Below are 26450 nucleotides of genomic sequence, written 5' to 3' on the forward strand. Positions count from 1 at the left end.
GATTAATTAATATCATGTATTTCCAGATTTGTGTTGGAGGAATATTTCAAAAAAAAATATCCAAACTCCACTTTAAATATTCCAAAAAAGGAGTAAAGAAAGAAAGAAATAATCCACTGAAAATAATTGTATCTGTCGCTTTTTTTGGGCTTCTTTTCTTAGACCACCGCTCTCAAAGGGCACCTACGGACGGCTGCAATTCGAAACTGGCCTCTGTAAAATCTGAATCCCCCCCCATTTCCCCTCACTGTATAATGTATCTTTTCCCTTTTTTGCTTCCTATATGATGAATTCCTGTTCTGTTCTTTATCTACATAGAAATGTCTATTTGTACGTCTCTAAATGTTTGTATGTCTCTAAATGTTTTGATGAATTGAACATGGTGGACCCTGTTGTAAACAAGTATAATGCTTAATTGGGTCGTCCACTCACAGTTAACAGTCTTTGTATTGAGTTTGTGCTTGAAATGTACTGTAAATTCTACAAACGGTTTATAAATATTTCAATCAATCAATAAAAAAAAAAAAAAAACAGGAAACAAGGTTGCTTATTTCGCTCACAACCAACCGTGGGACTGGCAACCCAACCCTGGGGTCTATTATTGGCTACAGTTAGCGGCTGCTCGGCTAGCATTACTTAGCAAGTCCTCGTATTGTTTTGTTTCGTAAACAATACTTTTTAATTTACCCGACTTTCCACCGATAATAATAAACTAAAACAAAGTGTTGTTGTTGTTGGGGTATATCAATGGCGTCGCCGCTGCAGATGACGGAGATGTACGACCACGCTCTGCTGGGTGTGCTGCAGCACGTCGGGAACATCCATGACTTTCTGCAGGTCTACTTCGGCTTTCTGTACCGCAAGACCGACTTCTACCGCCGGCTGCTGCGGCCCACCGACCGCATGGGCTTCCCCCCCGGGGCGGCCCAGAGCATGGTCCTCAAGGTGCACTTTAACACCCTTTAACACCCTTTATTTAACCCCCAGAGCATGGTCCTCAAGGTGCACTTTAACACCCTTTATAACGCTTTATTTAACCCCCAGAGCATGGTCCTCAAGGTGCACTTTAACACCCTTTATAACCCTTTATTTAACCCCCAGAGCATGGTCCTCAAGGTGTAGTTATAACCCTTTATTTAACCCCCAGAGCATGGTCCTCAAGGTGCACTTTAACACCATTTATAACCCTTTATTTAACCCCCAGAGCATGGTCCTCAAGGTGCACTTTAACACCCTTTATAACCCTTTATTTAACCCCCAGAGCATGGTCCTCAAGGTGTAGTTATAACCCTTTATTTAACTCCCAGAGCATGGTCCTCAAGTAGCCCCTTTCCATCGTTCACCCGTAGGGTCCCTTAGCATTTATTCCATTGTCTATGGTACACACAGCTGTAGGCTACATACGCTCCGTTCAGGCCGTGCGGCGCTCTTTGCTTAAGTGGTCGTGAGATGTTTCAAAGATGCATAACACTGTCTGCAACACTAGGTACACACTACAACTGTATAAAATAGATTAACACTGTCACTGAGGATGTCCCCAGCTCAGTCTAGTCCTGGCCAATCAGGATTTTGGCCAGGACTAGACTGAGCTGTGGACATTGCTCTCTGCCCTTATGTTTCTATGTATGTAATGTATGTCATTGTATTTTCTTTTTTGTCCCGTGTTGTGTCAAATGTGTGTATATGTATGTGTTGCATACAAGGCCTCTGCATCGCAAGACAACTGTCAGTGCAAACTGACAATAAAGTTCTATATCATCATATCATGTCACTGTCATGTTAGGTGAACTCTCCTAGCCCCTCCTATGTCCAGCTTGTGTTGTTTGTGCCAACACAAACTTTGTCCTACACAAACATTAAATCCCGTTGACAATGGATGGACAAGTTTGAGAGTGTTCGTGTAAAACACATACATTAACCCATTCTGAACGGGCACCCATTTTGGTGTCAGCATCACGTCGTGCTTTAGCTATTTAAAAATAGCAGATCTACAAGCTCATATCGTGCCACCGAGTGGCGTGATACGAGCTTGTAGGTCTGCTATTTTTGAAAAATCTAAAAAAAACGACTGACATTTTTAGAATCTGATCTCAGGTCAGAATGGGTTAATCAGAACAGTGTGTGTCCAGTGGAAACCTTCGTAATGAATCTGATCTCAGGTCAGAATGGGTTAAAGACGAAGGTGAGGAGGAGGAGGACGTAAATGAGATGATGCATGACGATAAGATCGGGCCCTCCCTTCACAGACACGGGTGTGATTTCCTTTTTTTAATTACACTTCCAGACATTCAAGTTGTTTGAGCGCATGGCGGAGCAGGACCGAGAGAGACAGCAGACGGAGGAGAGCACCAGGCTCCTCCCTCCTCCTCCGGCAGCCATTCAGGAGGTGGAGGTGGAGACTCCACAGAGGACGGAGGAGGAGTCGCCATCGTCGGCGTCATCATCATCGGCCCGCCAGAGTGCTGCTGTGGCTGCACATAAGACGGAGGCGGCCTCCTCTTCCTCCTCCAGCGCTACCATGGAATCATCCCCATCCTCCTCTTCCTCCAGAGGTACCATGGAATCATCCCCATCCTCCTCCTCTTCCTCCTCCGGCCCTCAGCTCCTCACCCCAACCAGCAGCGCTCCTGTCCAGACGAGTGCTTCACAGGGAGACCAGAGACTTGGAGCCAGTGCCAAACCTTCAGCAGACGCGTTAGTAGGCTTGTAAATGCTCTGTGCTGTGTATGGTTTTGTTTTGTTTTGTGTGTCTCTTTTTCTAGATATTCCTTGGGGGGCTTTTCTGCCCTCTACACACCCTCCACCAACCTGGGGAGAGCAACGGACTTGAACTCATGCTTCCCTCATGCCTGAGTGTCCAAGTTGCTCCTTTTACACCTGACAGGGGGGAGTTTACCTGGTTGGACGTAGCGCGTGGAAGGAACACGTTATTCCAACCAGTTCCTTTCCCCTCCATCAGGCGCCCCGGCTGGCCAGGGGGAGGCAGTTTAGTGACCAGGATTACTGCATGTTTTTGTGAGGGTTACCTACCCTTGGGGACACGGGGAGAACATGTGAGGGTACCTACCCTAGGGGACACGGGGAGAACATGTGAGGGTACCTACCCTAGGGGACACGGGGAGAACATGTGAGGGTACCTACCCTAGGGGACACGGGGAGAACATGTGAGGGTACCTACCCTAGGGGACACGGGGAGAACATGTGAGGGTACCTACCCTAGGGGACACGGGGAGAACATGTGAGGGAACCTACCCTAAGGGACACGGGGAGAACATGTGTGGAGGCCCTTGTATAGTTATTATTAGAGAGACAGGAAACGAGTAGTAGAGAGAGACGGAGAGTGACACGCAAGCAAAGGCCGTCGTGTTCGGGGATCGAAACCGCGACTCGCTGACAGGCTGCATTGGAGCCTGTATGTAACTCGCTGTCAGGCTGCATTAGAGCCTGTATGTGACTCGCTGTCAGGCTGCATTAGAGCCTGTATGTGACTCGCTGTCAGGCTGCATTAGAGCCTGTATGTGACTCGCTGTCAGGCTGCATTAGAGCCTGTATGTGACTCGCTGTCAGGCTGCATTGGAGCCTGTTTGTGACTCGCTGTCAGGCTGCATTAGAGCCTGTATGTGACTCGCTGTCAGGCTGCATTAGAGCCTGTATGTGACTCGCTGTCAGGCTGCATTAGAGCCTGTATGTGACTCGCTGTCAGGCTGCATTGGAGCCTGTTTGTGACTCGCTGTCAGGCTGCATTAGAGCCTGTATGTGACTCGCTGTCAGGCTGCATTAGAGCCTGTATGTGACTCGCTGTCAGGCTGCATTAGAGCCTGTATGTGACTCGCTGTCAGGCTGCATTAGAGCCTGTATGTGACTCGCTGTCAGGCTGCATTAGAGCCTGTATGTGACTCGCTGTCAGGCTGCATTAGAGCCTGTCTGTGACTCGCTGTCAGGCTGCATTGGAGCCTGTATGTGACTCGCTGTCAGGCTGCATTAGAGCCTGTATGTGACTCGCTGTCAGGCTGCATTAGAGCCTGTATGTGACTCGCTGTCAGGCTGCATTAGAGCCTGTATGTGACTCGCTGTCAGGCTGCATTAGAGCCTGTATGTGACTCGCTGTCAGGCTGCATTAGAGCCTGTCTGTGACTCGCTGTCAGGCTGCATTAGAGCCTGTATGTGACTCGCTGTCAGGCTGCATTAGAGCCTGTATGTGACTCGCTGTCAGCACATTTACAAAGACCAGAAGGTCCTGTACAAAGACTGTACAGGATCATAAAACAATCATACAATCAACACAAAGAGCATAGGAAAACAACACAAGTATTACACAGGTTAATTAGGTCAAACGTCATTGAAAGCCATGGAGAAGAGATGGGTTTTAAGTAAAGACTTAAAGGCCCCTAAGGAGCGGGCAGACTCCGGGCAGTCATGGGATGGCACAAAGTATATGTTGGCAAGACACTAACATAAGTGTCTGTCTGGCTGTGGACCGGTGTCGGCATTAGTAGGTTTGTTTTTGTCAGCGTTTGTTTTTATCAGCGCTGATAAGATAACGCCAGTTGTGATTCCTGTCACCTTTTGCACTCCCTTCGCATTCCAAAAAACTTTAGGTGACTCAAGAACACAGCTTAGAAACATAAAGTATGGTAACTACTTTGTCACCTTGATGTATGCTTAGTCCTATGCTTAGTAATTCCTTCTCATATGCTGTATGATTATGTGTAAAGTAGCCTCTACATGCCCCTTGAGTTAATTAAGATCTCTCATCAACAATTATTTCAGGGGGTTTAAAATATAATATGATTTTGCACTTATAAGTCAAACTGTGGATGATGGCTTCTGCAAAATGCCTAAATAATAGTCTGTGGATTACTGATAAGAGCCCTTCCACACCAAGAACGACTGGTAAAGGTTTTGAGCTGAAGCGAAGTGCAGTATTATAACATCTATTATATTTACCATTTAGACCTGAGGCCGATTCTACAATTGTCTAAATCCTAAAGGTTTTCTGAAAAACCCTGTATTTCTCTGTCAGCGGTGCTCAACCTGTTTCATGTCAAGAACCCCCAGAATTATGCATTTGGCCGTGGACCCCCATCAAAAACATACCCCCCCCCCCCTGGAACAACTTTGAAAGAATATATATTCAAAGACTTGCGCCACAATAGCTAAAGTATAACGTTAGTATAATGTATAATGCTTAAAAGGTAAAACACCAAAAGGGGTTCCCGTACAGAATGGGTTAAATAATTTAAAGAAAATAGAAAATACATATCTCCACTAGATAGTAAGGCTGTCCCCAAACATTCAAGGTTCGAATGTTTGCTCGTTAGGGTTGGCACTCGAATCTTAATTAATGGGCTTGAACCATTCGTTTCTTTAATATAATTTTTATTTAAAAAAAATATATTTTTATTATTACGTTTTATTAACTTAAAATATATCTCGGCGAGAATGCGATATGAACATGTAAAAAAAGTAAGTTTCTAGTGCATTCCTGTCAGAAGTTATGATTTTTTAAAGAAATCTCCCCTTATTGTTCTGCTGTGCACATTCATTTGGTGATTGGAGACTGACGCCTCTCTCTCTCTCTCTCTCTCTCTCTCTCTCTCTCTCTCTCTCTCTCTCACTCACTCACTCACTCACTCACTCACTCACTCACACGCCAGCATGATCGCTTTTCTTACTAGCAGCCACAATATATTAGCATATGCTCTCTAGCATGATAGCCAAAAGGAGTGATCATTGTTAAGCAAAACGGTCACGGAAGATCTGCTTTTTCCCTGTGCCCACTTCTTGTGAGTGTGGAAGAACACACTTTTGTTGCATTAGAGCAGGGTAAATATGAAGTTTACGGTCTTGTGTTTATATTCCTCTTACATACCGGTAGGCTGTATGTTATTGTCGCAACAACACACGTTGTGTGTCTGAGTGAGGGGGCCTTCCTGAGCGAGGGGGCTTCTGACGGCGTCGCTTACTCGCTTCCCCTCTGTCAGAGGAGGAAGCGACGCGCAGCCGTCGGGAACCCCCCCCCAAACCGACTGCTCCCCCGCCCTTCCGAAAACTGCTACTCAGACGCTCTGATCGAGACGGTTATTTTTTTAATTAATTAGAAACAAATGGTCCGAATGTTCACTCGAAAATTCCTGCCGAAGTTCGAGTCCTAAAATAAGGGCTAGGGTACAGCCTTACTAGATAGATGATGAAATAGTCAGACTATCTGACTACGAGGAGACATTTCCAACATGTTTTTGGAAGATTTTAAAGTGGTGTTCTGTGCATCTGTTTCAGGGCTCAGGAGAAGTTCCAGTCGGACCCAGAAAGCTATAACGGCGCCGTGAGGGAAAACTACACCTGGTCTCAGGACTACACCGACGTGGAGGTCCGCGTCAAAGTCCCTAAAACAGTCGTCAAAGGCAAACAGGTGAATAAAGACTCTCCAGGACTCCAGAGCCTTATTTATTCTTAGCCCATTCTGACCTGAGATCAGATTCATACGAGGTTTCCGCCGGACACACACTGGTCTGATGAACCCATTCTGACCTGAGATCCGGTTCTAAAAATGTCAGTCGCTCTTCGAATTTTTTTTTTTTGCAGACCTACAAGCTCGTATCGCGCCACTCGGTGGCGCGCTATGAGCTTGTAGATCTGCTATTTTTAAATAGCTAAAGCATAACATGATGCTGACACCAAAATGGGTGCCCGTTCAGAATGGGTTAAATCAGGCTTAAATTAAATCATGTGGGAAATGGAAGAAGCTCTCAACAATGCATCGTGAGCTTGTAGATCGTCTGTCTTTGTGCAAAACACTGCTCCACAACCTGGGATTAATCATGCTTCATCTGCTTACATACAAAATCCATCGCAAATTGCAGATACACAAGATCATATCTATTTAATAGCCAACTGTACATACATGCTTGTTATTGTTTTGTGTGCCATTATCATTTTGTTATTGTGTGTTTCTTGCTGTTTTTAATCTTGCTCTGTGCAGCACTTTGGAATAGAGCCCGACCGATCCGTCGGTCGCACCGATGTATCGGTCATTTTCGCGTCATTTTGCAACATCGGACATCGGTGTTTATTTAATCCGATGTCCCGATGTTTATACAGGAGGGGGAAAATTATTTTAATGTTTACTACAGTCCATCCTGCAAATATCACTCTCTCGGTCCTGCACCGCTGTACTAGAGAAGTATATCACCTTTTCGGTTCTGCACCGCTTAGTGGAAAAGTATAGCACTCTGTCGGGTGCGCAGCGCAACTACGTGATAAAAACATTGGACGTTGGCCTGACGCCCAGTGTTCAAAGAACGATCGTTCACGAAAACCCACCAATAAGCCCTTCAGACTTGGATGGTCAGAGCGGCGCGATTACATACAAAGGCAATGCAAAGACGAGAATTGCGCAAACGGGCGCAGCGCGACCTGCCGCGGTACAAACTGGACGAACCGAGGAGAATATATATTCAGGTCTGAACGCAGTTTATCCGACACAAATTAACTAATCTTTCTCAGCTGTACAATTTCACTGGAGCGCAGCGCGCATATCTGACTAACTGCATGATGATCACTTATTGTTTGATTAAACATATAATGTGCCACGAAAAATAGCTTCCAAAGCTTGTTATGTTTGCATCAAGGAGGTAGCCTGTGTCCATACATGATTATCGGCCAACAAAATACATTAATCTCCCTCCCAGTGAGTGAAGAGCGCTGATGCCTGATTTATTCTTCGTCGTACAAAGTGTGTCCTGAAAATAGCTGATCTACAAGCTCACAACGCGTCGCGTCCGCAACACGTTGTGATCTTGAAGATCAGCTATTTTCAGCATGCGGAGATATGCAGGCTCTGAGAGCATTCAGAAACTTTTACCTTCACGATAAAAGTATGCAGCTTTCACAAGTTGGCCCATGAAGACAAGGAAAAGGATTAAGAATTCGTTGGTATTTCACATTTTTACAAATGTAAAAATATTATAATAAGGAATTAATTTGGATAATGGTAATGGTATATTGTACAAATTGTCACTTTATTAATCCCAAAGGTTTGGACTGCATTTAATTTTCAACACAAAACCTTAAACTGACTTTCTGTGTGTGGAATATAAATATTGCCTTTATTGACTGAGTGACTTTGTGTTGGGTTCAAATCATCTACAGTGTTTTGAAGTATAACCAGGTAGGTTGCTGTTTTTTACACAGTGACCTTTGTAGGGTTTTATGATTCAAACCTATAATGGTGGAAACCACTACATAAATAAAAGGCATGATAAGATCATGTATTAATACCATGCTATACAAAGAAATCAATAGTGCTACCTAATTTGTGGTGGCGCTACCAAATGAAAAGGTAGGTGGCACAGTGCTACCTGTGAAAAAGTTAGTCTGGAGCCCTGATCCTACATACAACTAAAAAAATTACACCTGTGTGAAGTGAGGGGTGCTAATATATTAAAGTCTAACTCATGTTGATTAGGTGATGTAATGGTGATTAAGGTGTCTATTGCTCAGACACTGACATTTTTTGTAGGACGGACATCTACACTAGGGCTGACCCAAAAAAATCGATTAATCGATGTTCAATCGATACGCACAGGAATCGATTTTTAAATTTTGAATCGAATAGTCATAAAAAAAAAAGCGGCCGCTTTTGGTCCGCGAGACGGCCCCATTTGGTCCGCGAGCCATGCTCGCGCCTCGCAGCACCGCAACGCCTCCTCCCCTCTCCCCGAACAACAAGGAAGTCAACACAGTCACACAGCAGCCTGCAGTCATGCCGCCACAAAAGAAATCTAAAGTGTGGTTGCATTTTAGAATATGCAAGGAGAACAAAGAACAAGTGGTGTACAGTGTCAACTATGTGACAAGAAATTGGCGTATCACATACGGGATGGCCGGGCGAAAAATCCGCGTCGGAATTTCACGCATGGGACAGGGGGAAAAGCCCTGACCTCCTGGGCTCCAGGCGCGCTAATTTGAGCCGCGGTCATCCACACTTTTCTACACCAAGAAAGAGCCTCGTCGGAAGGGTCTGAGAGCGGCGTAGACCGCGGCGCAAATTAGCACGCCTGGAGCTCCAGGACTGGTGCTTTTTTTGGTGTTTTCACATCTTTGTTTCAATCGGAAGAGAAGCTAAATCCCTACATTTTCTGGATATATATATATTTTTTTGAGAGGTAATGCCTGCGTCAGGCAGTTGACTTGTTACGGTCGGCTGTTTTATTAAGCCTAATTATTTGTGCGTCACTGCTTTCATGAAGGCTGCAACAGTTGTTGCTTCAATGCTAATCGTTTTAAATAAATGAGACCAATCCAAGCCTTTCTCTCCGCTATTGTTTAAGGTGCGCGCCTCGCATCGCGCACCTCGCATCGCGCACCTCGCATCGCACCCCCCCCCCCCGTTGGGTTTCGAAGCGTCGAAGATCGAAACAAATTTTTATCGAAGCGTCGATCATCAAAAACGTAATCGAAGGTCAGCCCTAATCTACACTAATAGCTGGATAATAGGAGGGCATATATAGGGGTGCATTTAATTTAGAAAAAAAGCCTTATGTGCCAAAACATTTCATTTAAATGTATTCAATGTATTCTATTGTTAATTGAATAAAAAAAACGTATTTTGAAGTTTAGACGTTTTTAAAATGTATTTTTTATTATTGATTACGAAACATCGGTCCAAAACATCGGCATCGTATCGGCATCGGTGGTGTAGGTCTCTCCAAAATCGGCATCGGCATCGGACCCAAAAATATGGCATCGGTCGGGCTCTACTTTGGAACTATGTTTTGAAAAGCAAAATACAAATAAAGTTCATATCATATCATAGCACGCCACTTGGTGCCGTGCTATGTGCTTGTAGATCTGCTATTTTTGAAAATGTGTGCAAATTTTTAATATATATACCGGTGTGTGTGTGTGTATATATATATATATATATACATTTTGAAAAGTGTATTAACACCCCCAGCGCCCAGGACGAAGTTCTTTGTCCTTTCTATTAGTAACGCCCGACGCCCAGGACGAAGTATTGTCCAAAAGGCGAAGTTTATTGATATGAGAACGGATCGCATGGCTCCACAGCCTATAGGAGCGCCTGTTGGCTCCACAGCCTATAGGAGCGCCTGTTGGGCAATCCTCGTTGTTGCGTAAGAGTGAGACGTCATTGAAAAACTCCCTCCCCCTGTTTAGCTGATGAAAACGAAAATCTTAAAACATTAATAACTCGCGATCTAAATCATCCCGTCTAATTATGACAAAAAGGTCCTGTGTTAGACGGCGCTCCGCGGTCCCGTCGCTATAAGTCGCGATAGATTTATTCTTACCTCCCGTTGTTGTCGATCGTCTCTAGCCCATTCTGACCTGAGATCAGATTCATAACGAGGTTTCCGCCGGACACACACTGGTCTGATGAACCCATTCTGACCTGAGATCAGATTCTAAAAATGTCAGTCGCTCTTCGATTTTTCAAAAATAGCAGACCTACAAGCTCGTATCGCGCCACTCGGCTTGTAGATCTGCTATTTTTAAATAGCTAAAGCATAACATGATGCTAACACCAAAATGGGTGCCCGGTCAGAATGGGCTAGAGCGGCGTGGCTATCGTTAGCTGCTACACAACACATTCACAACAACATCCGGTCCGTCCGGAAAAAAGGGTCAGTGTTTTACAAATCGAATGGGCGCTACAATGTAACGCATTAAATAACCCCGGGCGGCGGGCAATTAAAAGTGTTAACGGTGTGGTCAGGTGGTGGTGAGCCTGCAGAGCAGCAGTGTACGGGTCTGTCTGAAGGACGGAGCGGAGGACAGCGTACTGGTGGAGGGGGAGCTGACGCACAGGATCAACCCCGAGGAGTCGCTCTGGAACCTGGAGCCTGGTCGCTGTGTGGTTGTGAGTATAGAGCCCTGCATCTGTCTTTAAATACCTGGAGCCTGGTCGCTGTGTATGGAGTTACATTTGTCTCTTTATTAACCAAACAAAAGAAAAATTAACCAAACAAAAGAAAAACATTTGAGAGAGAAAAAATCTAAACAGAACAAAAAACTATTTTTAATTCAAACAAATTAAAAACGCAATCAAAAAATATATTTGCAAGCAAAAAAAAAAAAGATTTGAAAGAAAAGAAAAAATAATTGAGAACAAAACTTTTAAAAATTAAAAAAAAATTAAATTAAAAAAAATTAAAAATTAAAAATTAAACTACATAAAACAAAATACTTACTAAATGTTTGGGTAATAATAATATGTGTTGTGCTAAATAAAATGTTTTTAATGTTTTTTTTCCTTCGTTTGCGAATGAAAGTTTTTTTTTTCTCATTGCAAAACGCCTTCTCTCTCAAAACCTATGTCTTTGGTCTCGATTTTTTTTTTCTCTCTCAAAACCTATGTCTTTGGTCTCGATTTTTTTTTTTTCTCTCTTGGATTATTTGTGTGAGGGGTGAAAGTTCAGAAGGCGGGTCCTACGCTGAAAAGATGTAAGACACCTCTCCATTGGCCACTGTCTTAAACCCTTGCTTAGGGTGCAAATCTCAACTGTTTTGGACGGGGGTGGGCTCGTTGGAATCGTGTCGCCCCCCTGGGGCGTCTCAAGGTTCAGGGACCCCCAGGGACCCCCCAGGGACCCCCCAGGGACCCCCAAATGGTAACTCTGTCATTTCTCAACCGTTTTTGACGGGGGTGGGCTTGTTGTGATTGTGTCGCCCCCCTGGGGGCGTCTTTGTGGGTCTCAAGGTTCAGGGACCCCCAGGGACCCCCCAGGGACCCCCAAATGGTAACTCTGTCATTTCTCAACCGTTTTGGACGGCGGTGGGCTCGTTGGAATCGTGTCGCCCCCCTGGGGGTGTTCTCAGGGTTTTGGAGGTTCGGGGACCCCCCGGGACCCCCCAGGGACCCCCAAATGGTAACTCTGTCATTTCTCAAGCATTTTGGACAGGGGTGGGCTTGTTGGAATCGTGTTGCCCCCCTGGGGGCGTTCTCAGGGTTTTGTAGGTTCGGGGACCCCCCGGGACCCCCCGGGACCCCAAATGGTAATTCTGTCATTTCTCAACCGTTTTGGACGGGGGTGGGCTCGTTGGAATCGTGTTGCCTCTCTGGGCGCATTATCAGGGTTTTGGAGGTTCGGGGACCCCTGGGGACTTCCACATGGTAACTCTTGACATTTTTATGATAGATCTTTATTGATGGGAGGGAGAGACAGAGAGAACCATTTATATTCATCTGCATATTCTTCTTACTATAGCTCTCTCTCTCACACACTTTGAGAAATTACAGAGTTACCATTTGGGGGTCCCTGGGTGGTCCCTGGGGGTCCCTGAACCTTGAGACCCCCAAAGACGCCCCCAGGGGGGCGACACAATAACAACGAGCCGTCCAAAACGGTTGAGAAATGACAGAGTTACCATTTGGGGGTCCCTGGGGGGTCCCGGGGGGTCCCCGAACCTTCAAAACCTTGAGAACGCCACCAGGGGGGGGCGACACGATTCCAAAGAGCCCACCGCCGTCCAAAACAGTTGAGAAATGACAGTTACCATTTGGGGGTCCCTGGGGGGTCCCGGGGGGTCCCTCGGGGTCTCTGAACCTTGAGCCCCCTAAAGACGCCCCCAGGGGGGCGACACGATTCCAACGAGCCCACCGCCGTCCAAAACGGTTGAGAAATGACAGAGTTACCATTTGGGGGTCCCTGGGTGGTCCCGGGGGGGTCCCTGAACCTTGAGACCCCCAAAGACGCCCCCAGGGGGGCGACACAATAACAACGAGCCGTCCAAAACGGTTGAGAAATGACAGAGTTACCATTTGGGGGTCCCTGGGGGGTCCCGGGGGGTCCCCGAACCTCCAAAACCTTGAGAACGCCACCAGGGGGGGGCGACACGATTCCAAAGAGCCCACCGCCGTCCAAAACAGTTGAGAAATGACAGTTACCATTTGGGGGTCCCTGGGGGGTCCCGGGGGGGCGACACAATCGCGACACAATCACAACGAGCCCACCGCCGTCCAAAACGGTTGAGAAATGACAGAGTTACCATTTGGGGGTCCCTGGGGGGTCCCGGGGGGTCCCTCGGGGTCCCTGAACCTTGAGCCCCCTAAAGACGCCCCCAGGGGGGCGACACGATTCCAACGAGCCCACCCCGGTCCAATACATTTGAGAAATGACAGTTACCATTTGGGGGTCCCTGGGGGGTCCCTGGGGGTCCCTTAACCTTGAGACCCACAAAGACGCCCCCAGGGGGGCGACACAATCACAACAAGCCCACCCCCGTCAAAAACGGTTGAGAAATGACAGAGTTACCATTTGGGGGTCCCTGGGGGGTCCCGGGGGGTCCCTCGGGGTCCCTGAACCTTGAGCCCCCTAAAGACGCCCCCAGGGGGGCGACACGATTCCAACGAGCCCACCGCCATCCAAAACGGTTGAGAAATGACAGAGTTACCATTTGGGGGTCCCTGGGTGGTCCCGGGGGGGTCCCTGAACCTTGAGACCCCCAAAGACGCCCCCAGGGGGGCGACACAATAACAACGAGCCGTCCAAAACGGTTGAGAAATGACAGAGTTACCATTTGGGGGTCCCTGGGGGGTCCCGGGGGGTCCCCGAACCTCCAAAACCTTGAGAACGCCACCAGGGGGGGGCGACACGATTCCAAAGAGCCCACCGCCGTCCAAAACAGTTGAGAAATGACAGTTACCATTTGGGGGTCCCTGGGGGGTCCCGGGGGGTCCCTCGGGGTCCCTGAACCTTGAGCCCCATAAAGACGCCCCCAGGGGGGCGACACAATCACAACGAGCCCACCGCCGTCCAAAACGGTTGAGAAATGACAGTTACCATTTGGGGGTCCCTGGGGGGTCCCAGGGGGTCCCTCGGGGTCCCTGAACCTTGAGCCCCCTAAAGACGCCCCCAGGGGGGCGACACGATTCCAACGAGCCCACCGCCGTCCAAAACGGTTGAGAAATGACAGAGTTACCATTTGGGGGTCCCTGGGGGGTCCCTGGGGGTCCCTGAACCTTGAGACCCACAAAGACGCCCCCAGGGGGGCGACACAATCACAACAAGCCCACCCCCGTCAAAAACGGTTGAGAAATGACAGTTACCATTTGGGGGTCCCTGGGGGGTCCCAGGGGGTCCCTGGGGGTCCCTGAACCTTGAGCCCCCCAAAGACGCCCCCAGGGGGGCGACACGATTCCAACGAGCCCACCCCCGTCCAAAACAGTTGAGATTTGCACCCTAAGCAAGGGTTTAAGACAGTGGCCAATGGAGAGGTGTCTTACATCTTTTCAGCGTAGGACCCGCCTTCTGAACTTTCACCCCTCACACAAATAATCCAAGAGAGAAAAAAAAAAAATCGAGACCAAAGACATAGGTTTTGAGAGAGAAAAAAAAAATCGAGACCAAAGACATAGGTTTTGAGAGAGAAGGCGTTTTGCAATGAGAAAAAAAAAACTTTCATTCGCAAACGAAGGAAAAAAAACATTAAAAACATTTTATTTAGCACAACACATATTATTATTACCCAAACATTTAGTAAGTATTTTGTTTTATGTAGTTTAATTTTTAATTTTTAATTTTTTTTAATTTAATTTTTTTTTAATTTTTAAAAGTTTTGTTCTCAATTATTTTTTCTTTTCTTTCAAATCTTTTTTTTTTTTGCTTGCAAATATATTTTTTGATTGCGTTTTTAATTTGTTTGAATTAAAAATAGTTTTTTGTTCTGTTTAGATTTTTTCTCTCTCAAATGTTTTTCTTTTGTTTGGTTAATTTTTCTTTTGTTTGGTTAATAAAGAGACAAATGTAACTCCATAGCTGTGTGGTTGTGAGTATAGAGCCCTGCATCTGTATTTAACCCATTCTGAACGGGCACCCATTTTGGTGTTAGCACTATGTTATGCTTTAGCTATTGAAAAATAGCAGACCTACAAGCTCATAGCGCGCCACCGAGTGGCGCGCTACGAGCTTGTAGGTCTGCTATTTTTCGAAAAATCGAAGAGCGACTGACATTTCTAGAATCTGATCTCAGGTCAGAATGGGTTAATCAGACCAGTGTGTGTCCAGTGGAAACCTCGTATGAATCTGATCTCAGGTCAGAATGGGTTAAATACCTGGAGCCTGGTCGCTGTGTGGTTGTGAGTATAGAGCCCTGCATCTGTATTTAAATACCTGGACGCTGTGTGGTTGACAGTAGAGCCTTGCGTCCGTCGCTATTTAACCCATTCTGACCTGAGATCAGATTCATACGAGGTTTCCGCCGGACACACACTGGTCTGATGAACCCATTCTGACCTGAGATCAGATTCTAAAAATGTCAGTCGCTCTTCGATTTTTCAAAAATAGCAGACCTACAAGCTCGTATCGCGCCACTCGGTGGCGCGATATGAGCTTGTAGATCTGCTCTTTTTAAATAGCTAAAGCATAACATGATGCCGACACCAAAATGGGTGCCCGGTCAGAATGGGTTAAATACCTTGAACCTCGTTCGGGTTCCCGGTCCCGCAAAAGGCGGCCCAAATCAAACCGGCGAGCCTCGCGTCATCCTGCATCCTCCTGCAATAAACCAGATATAGAGCTTATAAGATTTACATACCCGTATTGTCCCGAAATATAAGACGACCCCCATTCGACACACTCATTTGTGGAAAACGAACATTGAGTGTCAAATAGTCTAGTCCCCGATTTACAACACGACCCCGTTCTTTTGGAAAAGAAGAAAAAAAACGTAGTCTTCTATTCAGGCCAATGGGGCATATAGATGATGATATGAATGTCTTCATGCTGAGGAGAACGTGATTTATAGATGATGATATGAATGTCTTCATGCTGAGGAGAACGTGATTTATAGATAATGATATGAATGTCTTCATGCCGAGGAGAACGTGATTTATAGATAATGATATGAATGTCTTCATGCTGAGGAGAACGTGATTTATAGATAATGATATGAATGTCTTCATGCTGAGGAGAACGTGATTTATAGATGATGATATGAATGTCTTCATGCTGAGGAGAACGTGATGTATAGATGATGATATGAATGTCTTCATGCCGAGGAGAACGTGATTTATAGATGATGATATGAATGTCTTCATGCCGAGGAGAACGTGATTTATAGATAATGATATGAATGTCTTCATGCTGAGGAGAACGTGATTTATAGATAATGATATGAATGTCTTCATGCCGAGGAGAACGTGATTTATAGATAATGATATGAATGTCTTCATGCTGAGGAGAACGTGATTTATAGATAATGATATGAATGTCTTCATGCTGAGGAGAACGTGATTTATAGATAATGATATGAATGTCTTCATGCTGAGGAGAACGTGATTTATAGATGATGATATGAATGTCTTCATGCTGAGGAGAACGTGATTTATAGATAATGATATGAATGTCTTCATGCCGAGGAGAACGTGATTTATAGATAATGATATGAATGTCTTCATGCTGAGGAGAACGTGATTTATAGATAATGATATGAATGTCTTCATGCTGAGGAGAACGTGATTTATAGATGATGATATGAATGTCTTCATGCTGAGGAGAACGTGATTTATAGATGATGATATGAATGTCTTCATGCCGAGGAGAACGTGATTTATAGATGATGATATGAATGTCTTCATGCCGAGGAGAACGTGATTTATAGATAATGATATGAATGTCTTCATGCTGAGGAGAACGTGATTTATAGATAATGATATGAATGTCTTCATGCCGAGGAGAACGTGATTTATAGATAATGATATGAATGTCTTCATGCTGAGGAGAACGTGATTTATAGATGATGATATGAATGTCTTCATGCCGAGGAGAACGTGATTTATAGATAATGATATGAATGTCTTCATGCCGAGGAGAACGTGATTTATAGATGATGATATGAATGTCTTCATGCTGAGGAGAACGTGATTTATAGATGATGATATGAATGTCTTCATGCCGAGGAGAACGTGATTTATAGATAATGATATGAATGTCTTCATGCTGAGGAGAACGTGATTTATAGATAATGATATGAATGTCTTCATGCTGAGGAGAACGTGATTTATAGATAATGATATGAATGTCTTCATGCCGAGGAGAACGTGATTTATAGATAATGATATGAATGTCTTCATGCTGAGGAGAACGTGATTTATAGATAATGATATGAATGTCTTCATGCCGAGGAGAACGTGATTTATAGATAATGATATGAATGTCTTCATGCCGAGGAGAACGTGATTTATAGATGATGATATGAATGTCTTCATGCCGAGGAGAACGTGATTTATAGATAATGATATGAATGTCTTCATGCTGAGGAGAACGTGATTTATAGATGATGATATGAATGTCTTCATGCTGAGGAGAACGTGATTTATAGATAATGATATGAATGTCTTCATGCTGAGGATAACGTGATTTATAGATGATGATATGAATGTCTTCATGCTGAGGAGAACGTGATTTATAGATAATGATATGAATGTCTTCATGCCGAGGAGAACGTGATTTATAGATAATGATATGAATGTCTTCATGCCGAGGAGAACGTGATTTATAGATAATGATATGAATGTCTTCATGCTGAGGAGAACGTGATTTATAGATAATGATATGAATGTCTTCATGCTGAGGAGAACGTGATTTATAGATAATGATATGAATGTCTTCATGCCGAGGAGAACGTGATTTATAGATAATGATATGAATGTCTTCATGCCGAGGAGAACGTGATTTATAGATAATGATATGAATGTCTTCATGCTGAGGATAACGTGATTTATAGATAATGATATGAATGTCTTCATGCTGAGGATAACGTGATTTATAGATGATGATATGAATGTCTTCATGCTGAGGAGAACGTGATTTATAGATAATGATATGAATGTCTTCATGCTGAGGAGAACGTGATTTATAGATAATGATATGAATGTCTTCATGCCGAGGAGAACGTGATTTATAGATAATGATATGAATGTCTTCATGCTGAGGAGAACGTGATTTATAGATGATGATATGAATGTCTTCATGCCGAGGAGAACGTGATTTATAGATAATGATATGAATGTCTTCATGCCGAGGAGAACGTGATTTATAGATAATGATATGAATGTCTTACTGCCGAGGAGAACGTGATTTATAGATAATGATATGAATGTCTTCATGCTGAGGAGAACGTGATTTATAGATAATGATATGAATGTCTTCATGCTGAGGAGAACGTGATTTATAGATAATGATATGAATGTCTTCATGCCGAGGAGAACGTGATTTATAGATGATGATATGAATGTCTTCATGCTGAGGAGAACGTGATTTATAGATGATGATATGAATGTCTTCATGCCGAGGAGAACGTGATTTATAGATAATGATATGAATGTCTTCATGCTGAGGAGAACGTGATTTATAGATAATGATATGAATGTCTTCATGCCGAGGAGAACGTGATTTATAGATAATGATATGAATGTCTTCATGCCGAGGAGAACGTGATTTATAGATAATGATATGAATGTCTTCATGCTGAGGAGAACGTGATTTATAGATGATGATATGAATGTCTTCATGCCGAGGAGAACGTGATTTATAGATAATGATATGAATGTCTTCATGCCGAGGAGAACGTGATTTATAGATAATGATATGAATGTCTTCATGCTGAGGAGAACGTGATTTATAGATAATGATATGAATGTCTTCATGCCGAGGAGAACGTGATTTATAGATAATGATATGAATGTCTTCATGCTGAGGAGAACGTGATTTATAGATAATGATATGAATGTCTTCATGCTGAGGAGAACGTGATTTATAGATAATGATATGAATGTCTTCATGCCGAGGAGAACGTGATGTCCTGCACTGTACAACGCATGTGGAGTCTCTCCTCTCTCTCTTTGTGTGTGTTCCCAGCTAACACTCGGTAAGGCTGGAGAGAGAGGTGTGGTGGAGTGCGTTGCTGATGTGTGTGTGTGTGTGTTCCCAGCTAACGCTCAGTAAGATCGGAGAGGTGTGGTGGAGTGCGTTACTTGTGTGTGTGTGTGTGTGTGTGTTCCCAGCTAACGCTCAGTAAGATCGGAGAGGTGTGGTGGAGTGCGTTGCTGATGTGTGTGTGTGTGTGTGTGTTCCCAGCTAACGCTCAGTAAGATCGGAGAGGTGTGGTGGAGTGCGTTGCTGATGTGTGTGTGTGTGTGTGTGTGTTCCCAGCTAACGCTCAGTAAGATCGGAGAGGTGTGGTGGAGTGCGTTGCTGATGTGTGTGTGTGTTCCCAGCTAACGCTCAGTAAGATCGGAGAGGTGTGGTGGAGTGCGTTGCTGAAAGGAGAACCAGAGATCGACATCCAGCAGATTAACCGTGAGCGCTCCATGGCCACGGTGGGCGAAGACGAGCACGCCGTCCTGGACAGACTGACCTTTGACTACAACCAGAAGCTACAGGGCAAGCCCCAGAGCCATGAGATGGTGAGACTCAGACCACACACATATGCTGTTTATATCAGCCACAGAGCCATGATGGTGAGGAGTCAGGACCACACATATATACTGTTTATATCAGCCCCAGAGCCATGAGATGGTGAGGAGTCAGACCACACACATATACTGTTTATATCAGCCCCAGAGCCATGAGGGTGAGGAGTCAGGACCACACATATATACTGCTTATATCAGCCACAGAGCCATGAGATGGTGAGACTCAGACCACACATATATACTGTTTATATCAGCCACAGAGCCATGAGGGTGAGGAGTCAGGACCACACATATATACTGTTTATATCAGCCACAGAGCCATGAGATGGTGAGGAGTCAGACCACACATATATACTGTTTATATCAGCCACAGAGCCATGAGGGTGAGGACTCAGACCACACACATATACTGTTTATATCAGCCACAGAGCCATGAGGGTGAGGACTCAGACCACACACATATACTGTTTATATCAGCCCCAGAGCCATGAGATGGTGAGGAGTCAGACCACACATATATACTGTTTATATCAGCCCCAGAGCCATGAGATGGTGAGGAGTCAGGACCACACACATATACTGTTTATATCAGCCCCAGAGCCATGAGATGGTGGGACTCAGACCACACACATATACTGTTTATATCAGCCCCAGAGCCATGAGATGGTGAGACTCAGACCACACACATATGCTGTTTATATCAGCCCCAGAGCCATGAGATGGTGGGACTCAGACCACACACATATACTGTTTATATCAGCCCCAGAGCCATGAGGGTGAGGAGTCAGGACCACACACATATACTGTTTATATCAGCCACAGAGCCATGAGGGTGAGGAGTCAGGACCACACATATACTGTTTATATCAGCCCCAGAGCCATGAGATGGTGAGGAGTCAGGACCACACACATATACTGTTTATATCAGCCACAGAGCCATGAGGGTGAGGAGTCAGGACCACACACATATACTGTTTATATCAGCCCCAGAGCCATGAGGGTGAGACTCAGACCACACACATATACTGTTTATATCAGCCCCAGAGCCATGAGGGTGAGGAGTCAGGACCACACACATATACTGTTTATATCAGCCACAGAGCCATGAGATGGTGAGGAGTCAGGACCACACACATATACTGTTTATATCAGCCACAGAGCCATGAGGGTGAGGAGTCAGGACCACACACATATACTGTTTATATCAGCCACAGAGCCATGAGATGGTGAGGAGTCAGGACCACACACATATGCTGTTTATATCAGCCCCAGAGCCATGAGATGGTGAGACTCAGACCACACACATATACTGTTTATATCAGCCCCAGAGCCATGAGATGGTGAGGAGTCAGGACCACACATATATACTGTTTATATCAGCCACAGAGCCATGAGGGTGAGGAGTCAGGACCACACATATACTGTTTATATCAGCCACAGAGCCATGAGGGTGAGGAGTCAGGACCACACACATATACTGTTTATATCAGCCCCAGAGCCATGAGATGGTGAGACTCAGACCACACACATATGCTGTTTATATCAGCCCCAGAGCCATGAGATGGTGAGGAGTCAGGACCACACACATATACTGTTTATATCAGCCCCAGAGCCATGAGGGTGAGACTCAGACCACACACATATACTGTTTATATCAGCCCCAGAGCCATGAGGGTGAGGAGTCAGGACCACACACATATACTGTTTATATCAGCCACAGAGCCATGAGATGGTGAGGAGTCAGGACCACACACATATACTGTTTATATCAGCCACAGAGCCATGAGGGTGAGGAGTCAGGACCACACATATATACTGTTTATATCAGCCACAGAGCCATGAGGGTGAGGAGTCAGGACCACACATATATACTGTTTATATCAGCCACAGAGCCATGAGGGTGAGGAGTCAGGACCACACACATATACTGTTTATATCAGCCCCAGAGCCATGAGGGTGAGGAGTCAGGACCACACACATATACTGTTTATATCAGCCACAGAGCCATGAGGGTGAGGAGTTAGGACCACACATATATACTGTTTATATCAGCCCCAGAGCCATGAGGGTGAGGACTCAGACCACACATATATACTGTTTATATCAGCCACAGAGCCATGAGATGGTGAGGAGTCAGGACCACACATATCCTTCCGTCCGTCTGTCTGTCTGTCTATCTTATCATACAGCATATGGTACAATGTGGTATTATCACACTAAAATCTACTATACCATGTCTAGATGTACGTTCATGGAAAAGTATAGAGCGCAGAAGTCCTGGCGTCACTCGCTCATCCCCTCCATTCCCCTGGTTCACGGAAGTCATTTCTCTATGGAGAATAACAGGGGGTCATCTTAAAATCGTTTCATATAAGCGCTGTGGTCCAAAAATAAACAAGCTGTCTCGGCGTTATTGTCAGGGAGGTGTCTCTGTGTCGTTATATTGTCAGGGAGGTGTCTCTGTGTCGTTATATTGTCAGGGAGGTGTCTCTGTGTCGTTATATTGTCAGGGAGGTGTCTCTGTGTCGTTATATTGTCAGGGAGGTGTCTCTGTATCGTTATATTGTCAGGGAGGTGTCTCTGTGTCGTTATATTGTCAGGGAGGTGTCTCTGTATCGTTATATTGTCAGGGAGGTGTCTCTGTATCGTTATATTGTCAGGGAGGTGTCTCTGTATCGTTATATTGTCAGGGAGGTGTCTCTGTATCATTATATTGTCAGGGAGGTGTCTCTGTGTCGTTATATTGTCAGGGAGGTGTCTCTGTATCGTTATATTGTCAGGGAGGTGTCTCTGTGTCGTTATATTGTCAGGGAGGTGTCTCTGTGTCGTTATATTGTCAGGGAGGTGTCTCTGTGTCGTTATATTGTCAGGGAGGTGTCTCTGTCGTTATTGTCAGGGAGGTGTCTCTCTATCGTTTAAGTCAGTCAATCATATATGATACAGTCTGGTTCTAAATGTAACTAATTCAGTAGCAGTAACAATAGCGTTTTCTCTCAGTCAGTTGATTCTTCATATCCATATGAGTGCAGCAGCCGGGGTCTAAAATCCCCCCCTATGGGGATTACAATGCAAATAAAAAGTACATGAACCCGTGGATTTGCGCCCTCTACCGACATTGATGTCAGACTTCGGTGCTCTATTTTGTTCCAAAACAGACCCTGATCACCCTTGTTGTCCGTGTTGTGTCTCCACAGAAGGTGCACGAGATGCTGAAGAAAGGCTGGGATGCAGAAGGCTCTCCGTTCAGAGGGCAGCAGTTTGATCCCACCATGTTCGACATCCCGCCCAGCGCTGTGCAATTCTAATTCTGTTGTTGTTGTTGTTTTTTGTTTTTTTTTACCGTTTTCTCGTTCGATGACGCACACGTGCAGAAGACAGACCGTCTATATACGAGTTTTCCAAGGGTATAAAGGAGTATAAACGTATTTATACGGCGTAAACACGAAGCCAAAATGCAAAGCGACGGGTTCAGTTTACAGGGGATTGCAGCAGGGCTGAACCCGCCTGTCCGTTTAACCCATTCTGACCTGAGATCAGATTCATACGAGGTTTCCGCTGGACACACACTGGTCTGATTAACCCATTCTGACCTGAGATCAGATTCTAGAAATGTCAGTCAATCTTCGATTTTTCAAAAATAGCAGACCTACAAGCTCGTATCGCGCCACCCGGTGGCGCGATATGAGCTTGTAGATCTGCTATTTTTCAATAGCTAAAGCATAACATGATGCTCACACCAAAATGGATGCCCGTTCAGAATGGGTTAAATATTATGAACGCGCCGTCGGGTAGGAACCGCCTATGTCTCCGTATTTCAACTTCTGTCTGAATGAATCTATCCTGATCATAGAAGAGTGTTTCACGAGAGTAGTGAAAACAGCAGATCGACAAGCTCTTTGACCCGTTTGTGTTGTGAGTTTTGTACCGTGTAGTTCCATACGTCGTGGGCTTGTAGATCGGGGCTATTGTCACTACTTTGCTTTTGCACATACAGGGTTTTCACCCGACAAGTGACGATTCATATCGTTTGGATTCGTACGTTTCGGAGAGCAAGGGGCTCGAACACGTTTTAGCCAATAAGAGGAACTTGTGATCAAAAGCGTTTATTTTGCGTTTTCTGTTCAATGAGTTCCGGTATGATTGTCTCATGCTGTTGTCGTTCATACCTACAGTGTGTGTTTGTCGTTCATACTGTACCTACTGTACAGTGTGTGCCGCACCGCGCCCACTGAGGGGGATTACATACTGTACACGAGATGAATATTGATCAGTTGAGACCAAGAACCATCCCCGTCGTTTAGACATTATGGATGGACTTAGATCAGTGGTTCTCAAACCTTTTCATTTCAAATGCCGAATAAATGTTTTATTTATTCGGCATATGACATGAACATGTTGGAGAACCACTGCTTTAGAGGTGCCCGGCCACCTAAAGACACCTTAACCCATTCTGACCTGAGATCAGATTCATACGAGGTTTCCGCCGGACACACACTGTCTGATTAACCCATTCTGACCTGAGATCAGATTCTAAAAATGTCAGTCGTTCTTCGATTTTTTTTTTCAAAAATAGCAGACCTACAAGCTCGTATCGCGCCACTCGGTGGCGCGATATGAGCTTGTAGATCTGCTATTTTTAAATAGCTAAAGCACGACATGATGCCGACACCAAAATGGGTGCCCGGTCAGAATGGGTTAAAATCATTGAAGAGAGTCGCTGCACACTCATAGCTGTCGATGCCAATTAAAATAAATAAATGAGGAGAGGGTGGATATAAAATGAAGGTACTTTATTAATAGTGTTAAAATGCCAACATCTTTCGACCCACAAAGGAGTCTTCATCAAAGCTATACTGATACTTGCCCATGTTTGTTGGCGTTTTAACATCATTAATAAAGTACCGTTAACCTTGATTTTATATCCACCCTCTCCTCATCTTTATTCTTTTTTTGTGCTCGGAACGCCTTCTCTTCATTATTTCAGTCACTGTGATCTTTTTGAAGCACCAGATAACCTTTGAAATGTTTTCTGCACCTCCGTTGAGCACAGTCTCGTTGATTTTATTTTTTCGCTTAAAAAAAAAAAAAAAAAAAAAAAGTTTGAACGAATTGACATGGACAGCTATACGAGTGTGCCGTAACTCGATGTTTTCAGTCTTTATTCTTTTATATTTATTTTACCTTCATTTTCCATAATGTACGTATGCATCGTGTCTGCATACAATTAATAAACAGTTGTGTGTGTGTATGTATATAAGGATGGTACCGGAAATTCTTCTTCTGTAGAAATTATGTTGACGGAAATTGTCAACAACGGCATACGTCATTAGTATATTCTCTCTGTAATGATAGAATAACTACATTTAAATAGATGCTTTTGGAAATGTTAAAGATTTAGAAAAGCAAGCCGACCATAGACAAACCCCCACTGAGCACTATAGCCCAGTGGTTCCAGGGGGTCCCCAGCATAATGATAATTGGGAACCAAATGGACCCTTATGGGTCTGTAACTCAGTGTACAAATGGAACCAAATGAACCCTTATGGGTCTGTAACTCAGTGTACAAATGGAACCAAATGGACCCTTATGGGTCTGTAACTCAGTGTACAAATGGAACCAAATGAACCCTTATGGGTCTGTAACTCAGTCATGGAACCAATATTAAATTGGGGGTCCCAGAGATAGAAATGCCATTAAATGGGGGTCCTAAAATCCATGTCAAACTGGGGGTCCCTTGAAATTAAACGGGTTGAGAATCACTGCTAGAGCTGTAAAAACCTTCTCTTATTGGCGGTCCCTGGCATATCTTTTCAAATGGGGGGGGGGGGTCCGCGGGCATAATGAGTGTCAATGTGGGGGTCCATGACGTGGAAATGTTTGAGAACCACTGCTATATAGTCTCAGAATGGGTCAACAGAAATAATGATTTGGCTAAAATAGCTCGATTATGTGAGCTTGTAGATCTGCTATTTTATCCACGGCACAACAAAGCAGGGTTCAAGTGGTTAAAAGGTAGATTGGTCATAACTCATTGGAAGGAAACTTAAAACAGTAAAACACAAACTAGACGTTGTCTTGGCTTTTACTGTGAAGTGTGAACAAGAACACACCGTCTCCAAACATGACTCTGGAAGAGTCCTCGGACTTCGTGGCATTTAACAAAAAAAATAAAGATTAAAGAAGCACCTTGCCCATGTTCAACTTTATTTTCATATAGCAAATGTTCCTTATACAATGTCTGTCTACTCATCCACTCTGCCTACCAATGACACCATCAAGCTATTAGAAACTATAGCTTTTTCCCCTGGAAAGTGAACCTGTATGAGTCCTCATGTTGCTTCAGATCACCCAGAAGTTCACTAATGACTTTTTCACCTGCATGAGTAAAGTACTCATCTCTTTTCGTCGGCCCCTGCCGCTCCGATTCTCCGGCTGATCTCCTTCGTCGTCCTCCCCTCACTCATGAACAAGATACTTAACCCATTTGGAGAATGGAGCGGGAACCCCTTTTGGTGTTTTAAGCGTTACGTTAAACTTTAGCTATTGAAAAATAGCAGATCTACAAGCTCATAGCGCGCCACCGACTCACTGGCCTTGGAACGCCTCGGGATCCCCCAGGATGAAGTCGCTAATGTTGCTCTGGAGAGGGGAAGTCTGGAGCTCTCTGGAGCAGTCGCCCCCGCGACCAGACTACGGATAAGCGGTTGAAGATGGATGTATGGATGGATGAGTACTCATGTGTCGTTTCAGATGACTCATGTAACCAAAGAGTTTACCGCACTCGGTACAAGTGAAGGGCTTTTCACCTGTATGAGTCCTCATGTGTTCTTTCAGGTGACTCCTGTAAACAAAAACGATACCACACAGAGTACAGGTTTGGAGCTTTTCACCTGTATGAGTGCTCATGTGTCGTCTCAGATGAATCCTGTAACCAAAGACTTGGCTACACTTGGTGCAACTGAAGGGTTTTTCACCTGTATGAACCCTCATGTGTCGTTTCAGGTGACACATG

At 44.7% G+C, this 26450-nt stretch overlaps 1 protein-coding gene and 1 long non-coding RNA gene across 3 annotated transcripts in view; one reads left to right on the forward strand and one right to left on the reverse strand.

Moving 5' to 3' along the window:
* LOC310879299 overlaps positions 1-26450 on the reverse strand; it is an 85013-nt gene that overhangs the window by 37755 nt on the left and 20808 nt on the right. The window lies entirely within an intron of this gene.
* Positions 622-24683, forward strand: nudcd3 (NudC domain containing 3). 2 transcript variants are annotated; one of them, XM_083793843.1, is made up of 6 exons: positions 622-945; positions 2285-2706; positions 6280-6412; positions 10739-10882; positions 19241-19429; positions 22633-24683. In XM_083793843.1, exons 1-6 carry the CDS (start codon positions 748-750, stop codon positions 22741-22743), a joined length of 1197 nt encoding a protein of 398 aa, XP_083649969.1. In that variant the 5' UTR covers positions 622-747; the 3' UTR covers positions 22744-24683. The 2 variants fall into 2 exon arrangements, with proteins under 2 accessions (XP_083649969.1, XP_083649970.1); XM_083793844.1 differs by having other exon boundaries at positions 2285-2694.

This window comes from Protomyctophum parallelum (assembly GCF_964188405.1).
Source record: "Protomyctophum parallelum genome assembly, chromosome: 21".
Taxonomy (NCBI): Eukaryota; Metazoa; Chordata; class Actinopteri; order Myctophiformes; family Myctophidae; genus Protomyctophum; species Protomyctophum parallelum.

Excerpts from the sequence above, each read along its gene's own strand:
- nudcd3 (XM_083793843.1), top strand. The coding sequence starts at position 748 with ATGGCGTCGCCGCTGCAGATGACGGAGATGTACGACCACGCTCTGCTG. Across the intron at positions 10,883-19,240 it reads AGCCTGGTCGCTGTGTGGTT|CTAACGCTCAGTAAGATCGG; the intron begins GTGAGTATAGAG and ends GTGTGTTCCCAG. Across the intron at positions 19,430-22,632 it reads AGCCCCAGAGCCATGAGATG|AAGGTGCACGAGATGCTGAA; the intron begins GTGAGACTCAGA and ends GTGTCTCCACAG.